The sequence below is a fragment of the Phyllostomus discolor genome, chromosome 3 (assembly GCF_004126475.2).
Source record: "Phyllostomus discolor isolate MPI-MPIP mPhyDis1 chromosome 3, mPhyDis1.pri.v3, whole genome shotgun sequence".
Lineage (NCBI taxonomy): Eukaryota > Metazoa > Chordata > Mammalia > Chiroptera > Phyllostomidae > Phyllostomus > Phyllostomus discolor.
In genome coordinates, this window is record NC_040905.2 from 45,672,607 (window position 1) to 45,688,351 (window position 15,745).

At 38.1% G+C, this 15,745-nt stretch overlaps 1 protein-coding gene across 7 annotated transcripts in view; it reads right to left on the minus strand.

Annotated features, from left to right (window-relative positions):
• GFM2 (GTP dependent ribosome recycling factor mitochondrial 2) overlaps positions 1 to 15,717 on the minus strand; it is a 55,162-nt gene extending 39,445 nt beyond the window's left edge. For 3 of the 7 annotated variants that reach the window (XM_036020415.1, XM_036020413.1, XM_036020416.1), the window contains exons 1-5: positions 15,493 to 15,680; positions 12,320 to 12,406; positions 10,538 to 10,622; positions 8,810 to 8,867; positions 8,240 to 8,337 (exon numbers count right to left, since the gene is read on the minus strand). In XM_036020415.1, the coding sequence (XP_035876308.1) occupies positions 8,240 to 8,337; positions 8,810 to 8,867; positions 10,538 to 10,622; positions 12,320 to 12,382 (304 nt within the window). In that variant the 5' untranslated portion in view covers positions 12,383 to 12,406; positions 15,493 to 15,680. Of the gene's footprint in view, positions 1 to 8,239; positions 8,338 to 8,809; positions 8,868 to 10,537; positions 10,623 to 12,319; positions 12,407 to 15,492 lie in introns of all 7 variants that reach the window. The other 4 variants (XM_028503945.2, XM_036020411.1, XM_036020412.1 and 1 more) reach the window with 4 other exon arrangements.
• Positions 15,718 to 15,745: the final 28 nt, after the last annotated feature.

Below are 15,745 nucleotides of genomic sequence, written 5' to 3' on the forward strand. Positions count from 1 at the left end.
TCCGAGACCCTTCCAAGAGCTTCAAGAACCAACACATCTGCTGGCCAGCTTCAAACCACACTGGAGCACCACCCAACCTGCTCCACAAAAGACACACAAGAAAGGTGAACTTGTCTGGCACCAGAGCCCCACTAAAGTGACCCCCCACTCCATGGGGTCAACATCAGCACAACAGCTCATCTGCTGTAGTCATGGCCACCCTTCACAGGCAGTCAGCCTGAGGGTCAGTCCCACCCACTGATGTGCCAACAGCAATCAAGGTTCAACTGCCACATGAGGGCACACACAACCTGTACAAGGGATACCCTGGAAGTACCTGGCTCAGGTAACCAGGGAGACTGCACCACTGGGGCACATAGGACACCTACTCTGTAAGCCACTCTGCCAAGACTGGGATACAGCCATAGCAGATCTCCCTACGTGGAAACAAAAACGTGAGGTCAGCCAAAATGAACAGAAACATGTCCCAAATGAAAGAACAGAACAAAACTCCAAAAAAATAAAATAAAATAAAATGCAGACAAGCAATCTATCAGATGCAGAGTTCAAAACACTGATAATAAGGATGCTCATTGAACTTAGGGGAAGAAGAGATGAACTCAGGAAGAACTTCAACAAAGAGGTAGAAAACATTTTTTAAAAAATCCAATCAGAAATGAAGAATATGATAACTGAAATAAAGAATACATTAGAGGGAATCAACAGCAGATTAGATGAAGACAAGGTAACAGAAAATACCTGACTTGGAACAGCAAAAAGAAAAAGGGTCTAAATAAATAAGGGTAGCGTAAGGGACCTCTGGGCCAACATCAAGTGTACCAACATTTGCATTACAGGAGTTCCATAAGAAGAGAGTGAGCACGGCATTGAGAACCTATTTGAGGAAATAATGATGGAAAACTTCCCTAACCTGATGCAAGAAATAGACATAGCTCCAGGGAGTGCAGAGAGTACACTCCCAAAGATGCCCACACCAAGACACATCATAATTAAAATGCCAAAGCTTAAAGACAAAGAGGGGATCTGAAAAGCACTAAGAGAAAAGCAGCAGTTAGTTCCCTATAAGGAAGCACCCATATCACTGTCAACTGATTTCTCAACAGAAACTTTGCAGGCCAGAAGGAACTGACATGAAATATTCAAAATGATGAAAAACAAGGACCTACAAGCAAGATTACTCTACCCAGCAAGGCTGTCATTTAGATTGAAGAACAGATAAACAGCTCCCCCTACAAGTAAAAGCTAAAGTAGTTCACCACCACTAAACAAGTATTATAGGAAACATTAACAGAACTTCTAAAAGAAGAAAGGAAAAAAAAAACTATCAGGAGAGTGAAGTCAGCAACGTGGCAGCATGAGAGAGGACCTCTAGGTCTCTCCCCTTTAAGATACAGCTATAACTCAACAAAGGATTCCTTTTTCAATACACAAACATGTCTGAGAGATCACGCATTGACACCTCTGAAGGTGGGCTCACTGGTTACCAGAGTGAACATGGAAGATGGGATGCAGAAAAAGGACAGAAATGGAAGCTGCACGCACAGACTAGTGCTTGCTGCCGCCCCAGCAAACGCTATAGCAGTGAAGGGTGGGGGTGCGGCCCCAACTGAGCAGACCGGACCAGAGAGGCAGAGGCAACATTGACCTGGGTGGTTGGTACACACCGAGGATGAGCCCAGGGCCGGGAGCAGGGAAGCTGTGTGAAAGGTGATGACATTCCACCAACCTCCATCACAAGGATCAGACAAAGAAACCCATCACACCCAACCTCTTGTGGCACACCGAGCTGAAAAATCCTTGCTTGACAGATCACAAGAGGCCAGAAAAAACTTTCCAGCATAACTGGTCTGTACTCATTGCTGCTAAAAGCACTGGAAAGATAAGAGCTGCAGATTCAGGAACCTGCCTCCCCCCGCCCCCCTCCCCACTGTGGTAGCACAGCTGGTAGCCTTTGGCTGCAGGAAGGCTATATCGAGTACACACAGGCCGATCACCTGCCACTTCCCAACGTGCGGATGGTGTCCTGAGATAGAAGCAACTGATATGTAAAGGGAATCCCCACCTGCTCAGGGAATATGGGGAGTTTTCCATGGCCCAGGCAATACTACCTGACCAAGATCCCAGAAGGCCCAAAGTGCAGATGAGAGAAAATAAGAACTTGTGCTTCAGCACCACCTACTGGAAAATAAAAGAAAGCCCTCTCCTACAAATCTGCTAAACAGTGAAGAGTCAAATTAAAAAAAAGAAGAAGAAGAAGAAGAAGATTTCCTTCTTACAAATGCCCAGGCAGAGAAATAATCAACAAGCCCAATATATAACCAAGGTAACAAGGGAGTTCAGAAAGGAAATGAGAAATCTCCAGAAAATAAACTTAAAGACATGGAAAACTGATTTAAATGACAGAATGTAAGACTGCAGTTCTGAGGAAACGCAACAATACTAGAATTTAGAAAAATAATTCAACAAACTCAGAAATTAAATCCATAAACAAAAGGACTACTTCACTAAAGAGACTGAAATTATAAAAAAGAAGCAAATAAATTCTGGAGCTGAAGAACTCAATAAATGAGATGAAGAATGAACTAGCAAGCTTAGGAGATAAAACAGACCACTTAGAGGAAATTAGTAATATAGAAGACAGAAATCTAGAAATGACTCAGGTGGAAAAAGAAACTTGAGAGTAAAAAAAAAGAAAACTCATGACTATGAGAACCACCTGACTCCATTAGAAAGAGGGATATCAAAATAATGGGTATACCAGAATGAAAAGAGTCACAGAAGGAAACAATCTATTCAAACAAATAATCAATAAGAGCTTTCCAAATCTATGGAAAGCACTGGATCTTTGAATCCAAGATACTAACAGAACACCTAATTATCACAACCTAAAAAGTACACTATACTAAAACTGTCAAAAAATTAATGCCAAAGAAAAAATTCTTAAGGCAGCCAGAGAAAAGAGGACAATAACCTATAAAGGAAATCCCAATAATCATCAGATTTTTCAGCAGAAACCTACATATTATGAGAAAATGGAATCAAACATTCAAATTATAAGAAAGAGAAATCACCAGCCAAGAATAATATAATATATCAGGCAAAGTTATCCTTTAGACATGAAGGAGAAATAAAGATTTTTCCAGACATACATAAGTTAAGGGAATTTACCACGAGACCTGCACTGTAGGAAATACTGAAGGTTGTTATATCTGAAACAAAAAGACAAAAGGACACAAAACTATGAGTAACATGACTGACTGACAGACAGAAGCAGGAAATTGCAGCCCTTGTTCAGCATAGAATATTAAACACTTAAATATTACATAATGACTTAAGGAGGTAAACACATTTAAAAAAGAAGATAATAGCTACTGCAATGTGGCAATGAACTCAGAACATAAGACAACAATAACAAAAGGGGAGGGGATAAAGGACTGACCTTGCACAGGCAAATGGAGATGAAATGCAATTAGAAGAAAAAGAACTGCCCCGGCCAGTGTGGCTGAGTTGGAGTGTCATCCTATAACCAAAATGTTGTGGGTTTGACCTCCAGCCCGGGAACAAACGACCCCTAGCCCAGGTGTGTATGAGAGGCAACCAACCAATGTTTCTCTCTTTCTTTCTCTCAAAAAGCAATAAAAATATGTCCTCGGTTGAGAATAAAAAAAAAATTTTAAGAAGGGTTACTGTATATATGAAACTTTATTTTGTATAAACCTAATGCTAACCACACAAAAAATCTAGAACTAGTATCTACAAAAATCTAGTATCAACAAGAAAAGAAATAGTAAGTGTTGGAGACGATGTAATGAAAAAGAAACCCTCACACACTGCTGGTGGGAAGATAAGCTAGTACAGCCACTGTACAAAACAGTATGGAGGTTCCTCAAAAAATTAAAAAAACAGCTACCATATGATCCAGGAATCCCCCTTCTGGGTACACAGACAAAAAAATCTGGAAACATTTATCTGTAAACATATATGCACCCTATGTTCTTTGCAGCATTGTTCATGGTGAGCAAGACATGGAAACAACCTAGTGTCCTTCAATGGAAAACTGGATGAAGAGAAGTAACACATATATACAATGGAATACTTCTTGGCCATAAGAAAAGATGAACTTTGGGACAACATGGGTAAAACTCGAGAGTTTCATATGAAGCAGAATAAGTGAGACAGAAAAGTACAAGAACCATGATTTCACTCATATATGGGATATAAAACAGGAAGCAAAAAAAAAACCTCAAAGACACAGGCAACAGTATGGTGGTTAGCAGAGGGGAAGGAGGTGGGGGAGGTGAAAGAGGGTAATGAAGGTCAAAAATGGTGATGAAAAAAGACTACACTTGAGGTGGTAAGCACATAATGCAATATACAGATGATGTATTATAGAATTGTACACTTGAACTCGTAATCTTATTAACTAATGTCATCCTAATAAATTTAATAAAAAGAGACTAGACTACTTTCTTACACCATATACAAAATATACTTAATATGGATTATAGACCTAAATGTTAGACCCAAAACCATAAAACTAGAAGAAAACACAGGCAATAAACTCTTCGACATCACTCTTTGTAATATTTTTTTGGATTTCTCCTCCAGCAAAGGAAACAAAAGAAAAAATAAACAAATGGGACAATATCAAACTAAAAAGTTTTCGCATAGAGAAGAAAACCATCAACAACAAAACAAGACAGTTTATTGAATGGGAGAAGATATTCAAAATGATACATCCAATAAGGAGTTAATATCCAAAATACATAGAAGACTCATACAATTTAATATGAAATAAAAACACACATTCTGATTAAAATAATAGGCAGAGGAATGAAATAGACATTTCTCCAAAGAGGACATGTAGATGGCCAATAGACATAAAAAATGCTCAACATTACCAATCACCAGGGAAATACAAATTAAAACCACAGTGAGATATCTCACACCTGTCAGAATGGCTAGCACCAATAAATCAACAAACAACAAGTGCTGGTGAGGATGTGGAGAAAGGGGAACCCTTTTGCACTGTTGGTGGGAATGCAAACTGGTGCAGCCACTGTGGAAAGCAGTATGGAGATACCTCAAAAAATTAAAAATGGAATTGTCTTATGACCTGCGATTCCACTTCCAGGAATTTATCCCAAGAAACTGGAAACATTGCTTCGAAAGAATATAAGCACCCCTGTGTTCACTGCAGTGTTCTTTACAATCGCCAAGATTTGGAAGCAGCCCAAGTGTCCATCAGCAGATGAGTGGATAAAATGACTGTGGGACATTTACACAACGGAATACTACACAGCTGTAGAAAAGAAGAAAATTTTACCCTTTGCGACAGCCTGGGTGGACCTGGAGAACATTATGATAAATGAAATAAGCCAGTCAGAGAAAGATAAATACCACATGATTTCACTCATATGTGGAATCTAATGAACAAACTGAACTAACAAGGAAAATAGAGACAGACTCATAGATGAAGAGCAGGATGACAGCTGGGGAGGGAGGAAGGTGGGGGGGAGGGGATTGAGCAAAAACGAAAAAGGACTCATGGACATGGACAACAGCATGGTGACTGCAGGAGAGAAGGGGGTGTAAGGGGACTAAAGAGTAAAGAAAAAATACAATTAAAAAAATAGCCACAAGGATGTAAAGTACAGCACAGGGAATATAGTCCATAATGATGTAATAACTATCGGGGTGATCACTTCCCAAGTCATATAAATGTCTAATCACTATGTTGTACACCTGACATTAATATAATATTGTATGTAAACTATAACTGAAAAATAAACTTTTTTAAAAAATAAAAAAAGCTGATTTTTATTATTGAAAATTCAAAACCACAAGTCATCATGGCCTTATACTACTGCTGCTTATAACACCGTTAAACCTCTAAAATGCAGCTGGATTCCCCACATTACGTTTGGGTGTGTGCACATGTGTACATACACATACATGTATGCACCAATGGAGAAGGAAATAAAAAAGAAAAATGTATTTGTTAGCAACTCGAAATAGCTATGTTAAAGCAATGTATTAGTATTGCTAGTTATTCATAACTAACCAAGAAAACAAACATCATTAAGGAGACAAAGTCGAAAACTAACCAAAAGTTCTAAATTAGGCAAAAAATTTTTTAAATCACTTACAATGATAATACGATTTTTTTAACCACAATAACAACCTTATTTTCTATCCTCTCTTTATGATTACAAATATGACTAACAAAACCAATGCTGAAACAAGTTCTGCCACACTTGGGATGGTTCCTAGGCCTCTGGCCTGAGCCTCAAAATCTATCTTGTATATACCTACAATGGATTTATTATCCGGACTTAAAAAAGAAGTAAATTCTGACACATGCCACAACATGGATGAACCTTGAGAACACTGTGTGAAATGAGCCAGTCACCTAGACAGAGCAGTCGCATTCACAGGGAGAGAACAGAGAGAGGTGGTTTCCAGGGGCTGGGTGCAGGGGACATGGGAAGCCGTTTAGTGGGGATGGAGTCTGGGTTTTGTAAGATGTGCTGGAAAGGTTGCAAACTCTGTTCATATACTTAACACTGTTGAGAGTAGTGTTAGGATGGCAAATTTTATATTATGTGCTTTTTACCACAATTTAAAAAAATTACTTGAAAGTTGCCTGGGCCCCCTCATTCTGGACTCTTGCTTTAGGAATCCAAACTGAGGATATGAGGGGAGGATTCTTAACCAGATTCGTGACACAATACAGGAAGCCTAGCAACGTTCCATGTTTTGCTGTCTGTTATATTCCAATTTACACAGTAGTAATTCTACAAGAAAGTCTTGTGCTTTACATTTAGAAATGTATCATCATGAAGATTATACTCCTGGGAGGAAATGAACATCCAGGATTAGAATCTCCATATGAAATGCACTCTACTGAGAACCAACTCCAAGGGTCCAGAGAAATGATTCTCAAGACAGCACGCATTTCAAAATTACCATGGAGCTTTAGAAAAATATATTTCCACTTCTGGCACTGTAGACCTAATGACTCCCATTTTAAATTTCAAAACAAATTGTTTTACCAGAGACTAAAACAAGCCACTTCGTAATGATAAAAGGGTTGATTCATCAAAAAAACATAAGAATGGAGCAAGGTTGCAGTTATTTAAAAATAAAACAACAACAAAAAAAGCTACATGGCATTTCAAATGTGAATGTCTGGTCAAGAACAAGAGTTTTTTGACATGTTGTAATTAAAAAACAAATTCAAAACTTAGATAAATCACACTACTATTATGGGGAAAAAATTTTTAAAACCTTTCTTTCTCTGCAAGAGAAACTTGACCTCTGGTTAACTTTCTGGTTCTTATCTTCTAGAAATCAGAAAACAGAAGCACGTCAACTATGTAGCTAGGCAACACATCTTTTTTTAAATGTATTTCTTTTTTAAAAAAATGTAACATGTTTATTGAGGTTAAAGAAAGCAGAAAGGAGAGAGAGAAACAGAAAAACACTGATGTGAGAGAGAAACATGGATGGTTGTCTCCCATATACTCCCCAACCAGGGATCGAATCCACAAGCTAGGTATGTGCCCTGACCGGGAATCAAACCGCCAACCTTCTGGTGTATTGGATGATGCTCCAACCAAGTCACACTAGCCAGGGCAAGGCAACACTTTTTATGGAAAAAAGTCTGGTAAGCTACATCTGAATTGGGAAGAACTATAAATGAATTATAAATACCTGATGGAGATACACAGCTTTAGGTTTCCCTGAGGGGCGCACGGCACATACCTTGTGGGAAGCCCTGACGATAGTCCATGGAGCTGTAACAAGAGATATTCATCTCTAGGGGGCATGAGTCTTCTAAGCCAGGGAGGCTCCTGAGAATCTTGACACCTTGCAGCTGAGCTATCACTTTTGGCTAGTCACAGAGGATAGTTCCTAGATAGCCATGTCGGCTACTGTAAGAACTCCTACAGAAAGACACACCTGTTGCTGGTCTGCTGGTAAGTTAGGGTTCCTGTGCTACAGGGTAAGTAGAGCAGTACCCAGTGTGGCCTAAGACAGTCTCATGAGTCTGAATGTTTAGTTGAAGCTAGAAAGACCCTTTGGTGGGTGTTGCAACTAATTTTTATGTTGTGGTTTAGACATTAGTGCCTCCATGCCATACTCAAGATCTCTAGGTTGACTTCTTACTCAAAATATTTTCCCATAACGTTTTTGCTAATGCGGGTACAGAAAGGAGGAATCCATCCATTCTAACCTCCCAATGATCTTGTGTATCCAGAATAGTACAGTATTCTTTCTGTGGTGGTAGTTTTGCCTGCATCGATATGAGCCATAATTCCAATATTACGGATCCTGTTTAAAATAGAGAAAAAAAGACATGTATCATAAGATGAACATGACTAAAATTGTAAAACCCAAATACCTATGCTGTGCAAATTGTAAAGCTGGTTAGTATTTCAATAATTTATATAATGGTGTAAAAACTAGAAAAATGGAAAACATATATCACTACAACAGTACTCCAACAAAATAAGTAACGAAAGAGCTAACTATAAGGTATTCACAAGATTTACAATCTTGTGAATACCTTATATTTATTTCTATGCAAAGTGTACTGCGGCTACACTGAAATTTTTATCATTCAATTATGAAAAGAAAATAGCTTTTAAGATACATACCAACATGTATTTATAATAAGGCAAGGCAAAAAGTTACAGAAATTAGGGCATTCGCTAACAATACTGAATAAAGCCCACTCAAGAAACCTAGAACTTTTTGCGGCAGCCAACAGAGAAGACAATGTCCGTGGAAAGATAATACTTACTTAGCTACAGGGGGGCTGATGATGGAATGAAGAGATTTGATATCATTTCCTATTAAACCTAACAGAAAGAGGATTAAAAATAAACTGTTTAAGAAATCTTCCTTTAACATACAGATGAAATAAAAATAATTTTAAGCAAATACTATAATTCTAAATTAAATAAACCCAAGCTAAGTAAGCCTCATTCACTGAAAATTTATTTTCCTATAATCTCTAAAAAACAGCTATGGATGACAATAAAACATTAAGGTAAAGTTTTTAAACATCAATTTCTAGATCACAGCCTTAGAAAAATATATTTAACCCTATCTCTGCCACCTTCCACAATTCCATAATGGAAGTATAGAATTAGAGTTAATGTTCATAAAAATAATCTCAAGACATTATATCTGGAGCCAAAGAAAAATATAAAATGCACAGTCCATATCCTGCATTATCAAGGCTTGAAGAGCTAAGAGGGATCCTGGGATCAGCTGGCAATGAATGTTTGCACAGTTTGGAACCCACCCTTTCTTCCGCACTCCCAGGGACACAGCACCTTTAAAGTCAGGCTGAAAAACACTAGTGAACAGAAGCTACAATAATCTAATACTTCTAAAAGGCCAAGTAGTATTTCTGGACTTAAAAAAGTCCACAGTATCTATCTTACTCCATGCTTAACATGTATTTTATTAAAACTATCACAGCAACAATGCTGTTATATTTATAAGTGTAATCTATAACTTCCTGCTATTTAAATCGGTTCTCCCAAATCTCTATAATAAACCAAGAGTTCTATTATATTTTGGAAACCTCATGGAGGTTTGAAGATGAAAAATAATCTGTACTGCTACAGATAAATTTTCATGAGCAAAATATAGAAACCTAGGTACACACCGATAATGCAGGCCAGGCCATTAAATTCACATTCCCTCACAAGTCACAAAGACAATCAGTATTTTTACACCATTTTTCTCACATAACAAAGATAGTAATGAGAACAGCAAAAGAATGAGACTAGTTTCATCGAGTCTCCCACATGCTTGCTCACTTCAAACAAAGCAAGAACGTTCAGAATTGGCAGGTTCTCTTGCTTCCAGCTTTTAATAGCTATAATATCTAACCTAAACTACCCCAGATAACTATTTAACTAAACTATGTTCTCAAGAGTCTTCAACATAAATTATCTGGTAAACTTCTATTGACAGAAAATACTTTTGCATAAAAACCAGAAATGGACTAGAAAATCAATGTATAGCAAGAGCAATCTACAAGTAGACTCACCTGCTAAACTTTTGAGCCAGCTACTAAAGCTGACTCAACCCTCTCCTTCATTCAGCTCCTCAAGATGGCCAGCAGATGAGGAGCGTAATAAGTCTATTGGTATTCCCTCCTGGCATCTATCAGAATACACCCAATTCCTAATCATCTCAAAGAAATAGCCAAGGAGTAAAAGGAGTCACTATTTCCAAAATGGCTGGAGCCCCCTAATAAGGGAGATGCTTGCGAATGAGAGAGAGATTTGGATGGAGGAGAGAAAGAAGGAGGAAGAGGAAAAAAGGGAGAGAGGAAGAAGGGAGAAGGGGAAGGAGAGGGGGAGAGAAGAGGGACAGGAGAGGAGGATAAGGCAGGGAGAGGAGGGAAAGGAGAAGAGGGGGAGTGGGGAGGAGAGAACAGGGAGGAGAGGAGAAGCAAAGAGAAGAAAGCAAGTACAGTTTAAGTAAAACGAGGAGAATCTAGCAGTAATACCTGGCAGGGAACTGTAATTTCTTCCAAGAGGCACATGTGTCTTTATTCTTTTTAAACTTGATGTAATTCTAGAGCAATACATATTCTAGTGAGGAGAAAAAGAAACAACATTAATTTTGTTAGTATGACTTACTACAGTAATTTTAACATTGTAACTATGCACTCTCAAAGGACAAAATACTGTGAATGTCTTTAAAGCAGTGTCAATCTATTAACTCCAATTCTTTTTAAAAGTGACAATCCAAATTACACCACAGGAAAGAAAAAGGATAAAATTAATGCTAGTTTGCTATTTTGAGCCGACTTTACATGCTGATTCTCCTAGACCTGCAGCATTAGTATCACGGGAACTTATTAGAGAGACATGTTCTCAGGACCCACTCCAAACAAGAATGTCAGAAACTCTGGGGATGGGGCAGAACATGTGTCTTAACAGGCTCTCAGGTGACTCTGATAGCTACAGTTTGGGAACCAAGATTCTGAAGTTTCCAGAGACTCATTAAGGTTAAAAAAGGATCTCACCTTGGATATTGCTAGGTTCTCCTCTACAGCTACTGAGAGCTGGTGGGAGTCATGAACTCTAAAACCATCAGCTGTTTTCAGGATTTACAATAGTAGCTACACGTTAGAAACACCTCCAAGGCTTTTAAAAAACATTTGGAGTAGGGGGGAGAAGAAATTGGCATTTTAAAAAGCTGCCCAGGTATCTTCTAATATTACCACATAGAGGATGAATATTCTCCAACCCAAGTTATCCCTAGATCACTAGATACACTTTTGTAAAAAAAAAAAAAATTATTTATTTTTATAGAAGGGAAGAAGAAAGAGAGGGAGAGAAACACTGATGTGTGAGAGATACACAGATCTGTTGCCTCTTGCACAGCCCCACCTGGGAACCTGGCCCACAACCAGCCATGTGCCCTGGCTGGGAATCGAACCTGTGACCTTTAAGTTCACAGGCTGGCACTCAGTCCATTGCCCCACACCAGCCAGGGCACTAAATACACATTTAATGGCTGACATTATATTTGGAATTGTTACAGTTAGTATATGTAATGATATAGGGTTGCCACAAATTGCTTTTTATATTATCTCGGAATGCATGCATGTGCCTTCTATATTATTTCTACATTAGTTACCAAGTTTCTAGCAACAAAAAACTATTATCCTAAGAAAATATGTTAAGAATAAAGAAGAGACTCAAAGCTATTAAAATTTCCACCAAGGTAAGACAGGGTGTAAGGTCTGAAAGCAGCAGCAATGAAAACACTGAAGAAAAACTGTAATTCCTTGGGCCACTAATGACTTCCAAATGGAATACAGAAATAGTTATTCTTCAAAATGCTTGCTGCACAGGTGATTTTATAAATTTTTTAAAAGATTTTATTTATTTATTTTTAGAGAGGGAAGGGAGGGAGAAAGGGAGAGAGAGAAACATCAATGTGCGGTTGCTGGGGGTCATGGCCTGCAACCCAGGCATGTACCCTGATTGGGAATCGAACCCGAGACACTTTGGTTCGCAGCCCGCGCTCAATCCACTGAGCTATGCCGGCCAGGGCTTTGCACAGGTGATTTTAAAGCAGCAAAATGAATTTATAAACTAATGATAAGGCATGACTCTTCTTGGTTACAGGTCCTCCCTTACCTATCAAGAACTGCTAAAGATAAAGATAGATTAATACACACACGTGTGTGTGTGTATATACACATACATAGTAGGCCTTTTGGGAAGTAAAATAACTGAAGTTGTTGAAGTATATTTAATTTTACAAAAGCACTTACATTAATGTGCAAGCTAGATATTTTCCTCGGATTCACTGCAAATATCCTCAAATTAGACAACATCTTGGCCTTCTAAACTGTTACTCTCTGAAAAAGAAAAATACGAAATTATAAAACTAAGTTTACATATTACATGTCAGTAACACATGTAAGTAAAGCATATGTAATATATATTGTAAAAATATATTACTTTAAAAAAGAACAATATTTTTAGCTATCAAAAACAATGCATTGTTCGGAAAGTAGAAATTCTGACTAAACATGAAAAATGATTCCAAGCTTAAAATGTCCCTTGTATTTGTTCAGCATGCTTTAATTCCTCAAGATATGATGTTTTGAAGAAACAGATGTTTTGAAATTATAAAAATATATCATGTCAACCAAAATTTTATGTAAATGTATAGAATTAAGTATAGGAAGGTAAGCAAGCATCTATATGTTGGTAATTTCTCATTGGTAATATAACTTTTTGGTTTATCTATATATTCTGACTTTTCTACCATAAATATGTAAAAATAAAATCATGTCCAAAATATACAAAAGTGGCACTCTCCCTCTCGGGAGCACGCCCGTGCCTCTCCCATCCCCTCTTCTTCCCACCAGGCATGTCACCTCTGCCCTTCTCTCTCCTGAGCTCCAAGGGCCTCTCTTTTGCTTCAGTAACTTGTCTCCTGAGCCTATACAGCCCGGCTGGCTTACTTCTACTACCTTTGTAACTTTCTAAATAAGCTTTCTTTATAATTTGAAATAAAACATATACACACTCACACAACAGCAAGTCCTCTTTTTCTATGATCACAGAAACTAAGCAACTTCAGTTTTAGAACATTTACTAAATATTCACTATGTTTCAAGTTCACTATCAAAGCTATGAGAAATAGATCTGAGCATCATTGACTCAAAGCATCTGAGTCAATGGGGAGAAAAGTAAATAAACATGGTTAAACCATTGTGCCCAATGTTATATAAGAAGTCATGTCAAAACTCATTATTATTTCTCTTAAATTTGCTTTTTTTCCCTGTGTCTTAAGACAAAAACAATCACTGTCCATATTCAGAAAGTCACCAAATCCTTTTTATTTTATTTCCTAAATACAGGGTCCAGCACAAATAATGCCCCCTTTTTATTACTAAACCTTTTATGACAAAATCAGCCCTGGCTGGTGTGGCTCAGTGAATTGAGCACCAGCCTGGGAACCAAAAGGTCACCGGTTCTATTCCCAGTCAGGGTACATGCCTAGGTTCTAGGCCAGTTGCCCAGTTGGGGGCATTGGAGAAGCAACCGATTAATGTTTCTCCTCCTCTCTTTCTCCCTTCCCCTCTCTCTCTGAAAGTAAATAAAATCTTTTTTAAAAAACATAAGCATGTAATTCTGTAACATAACAGTATCATACTCAAGCACACCATGTGACATTGTAGGTGAAACGTTCACATTAAAACTATAAATTATTACACCATATTATTATCCTACCAACCACACTTACGCAGGCCTTACTCCTGTCAGACCCTGTATATCTTGACTCCATTCCCTCTTCATTTCTAACGCCAAAGTTCAAGATGTTTACAAAATCATGCACATTAGATCTATTCTACAAAGAACAGTGGATTCTAACATAACGGAACAATAAAAGGTCAGTAATGTGTTTTGATTCCACATACAACTAACCTTTAAGAAACTACCACTTGTCAAAGCCAGGTACAGCATCTAAGATGTTCTACAATTTTCGGAAAAGGTTATTAAAATAATCTTTCCTTTTCTAACCACATATCCATGTGTGTATGAGGCTGAATTTTCTTCTTACACTTCAACCAAAAACTTTTAAAAAAAGACACACAATAACATATTCAATACAGAAGCAGGTATGAAATGCCAGCTGTTTTCTGCTAAGCCAGACATTAAGGAGATTTATTGTACAAAACTGTAATGCAATGTAAAACACTCTTCAAACTATATTTGTTTTGAAAAATAGGCAGTTTTCATAAAGCTATATTACTTACATTAACATTAAATAGATTTATTTACTTTTCAATGAATGACTAAAATATTTTAAAGTTTTAAGTTCTAATACTTGAATATCAATTACAACCTACATTAACAAACCTCTCTGCAGATCTGAATCATTTTTAAGAGTGTGAAGGGATCCTACAGACCAACAATTTTGAAAAACTTATTCCAACATCATATTTCCCAAAGAGAATGCCCCTGATTAGTTTAAGTTATATACAAAAAAATTGCTTACTAAATAAATATTAGGAAAAATAGCCAACAAAACCTGTGATTTTATAGGCAATGTTGTTTAAGATGAAGTTAAATTAATTTACACAAAACTGTGAATTAATTTATAGGAAACCATAAGTTAATAACAGCAAGTGACATTCAGCTATGACCAGTCTTAAAAAGAGGTACTCAAATCACTAAAGTGGGAAATACTGCTTTAATACTGCTTTAGTATGGATTACACATATCCTTCATAAACATCTTGTCACTTCCCTACTTAAGGTTTTCAACATGCCAAATCTGTCCCCAACTACCTTCAGTTTTTGTACTCTCCTATTCCCTCCTCTATAACTGGGGAGCTCTAGCCAAAATTCCCCAGAAACACCAGGCTCTGACACCATTACACCAATGCGTGTTGCCACTGCCTGCAAGCATCCCAGAACCCCCAAATCGCCCTACCTTGTAAATTTCTATTCATTCTCCAAGCCCCAGCTTGGAAGCCTTTCCTAATTTCCTAGAAAGTTTTAACACTACCTTCTCTGTGTTTTTAGAATACTTCGATATACTTCATATTTACTCATGACAAACATGGTATTTACAAGTTATCCCCATTACTGTGAGCTCCCGAAAAGGAGGGATCTCCTAGCAACAGTGCCCAGCACAATGCATCAAACTTTTTTTTTTTTTTTACCTATAGTCATTTACAGCCCTGCAGTGATTTTCTTCTTCCCTATATGTCAACGAACTTCAAGGAACGGTTTCCTACCGGTGCTATCAACTAAGTTATTGTATAAGGCCAAGACTTCCTTAGGCCTTGGAAAATATTTAAGTGCTCACTACAAGTTGCTTAACACCTGATGGTGTAAGATCTGTTGCATCCTTGAAGGTCAGCGGTATCCAAGGCAGGGCAAGGTCTTAGGCACGCAGGAGTCGCACCGGGTGGCTGGGTACCCACCTGGCACTGAATTGCATCCCGGAGGCCGGCTTTTTCTCTACAAGCTGAGGAGAGCGACAGGTCGTGGCAGCTCGACAATCTGCAGAGGTCTCAAGTTGCAACGTCCGCCTACCTCAGCGAACGTCCCGGTTATTCCAGAACCGAACCTATACCTTCTCACTTCTGCCCCCTCTGGCTGCCACGCCACGCCACGCCAAAACGCACCACTTCCGGCGGTACACCACTGAAATACCTCCTGCCAGCAACTTCCGCC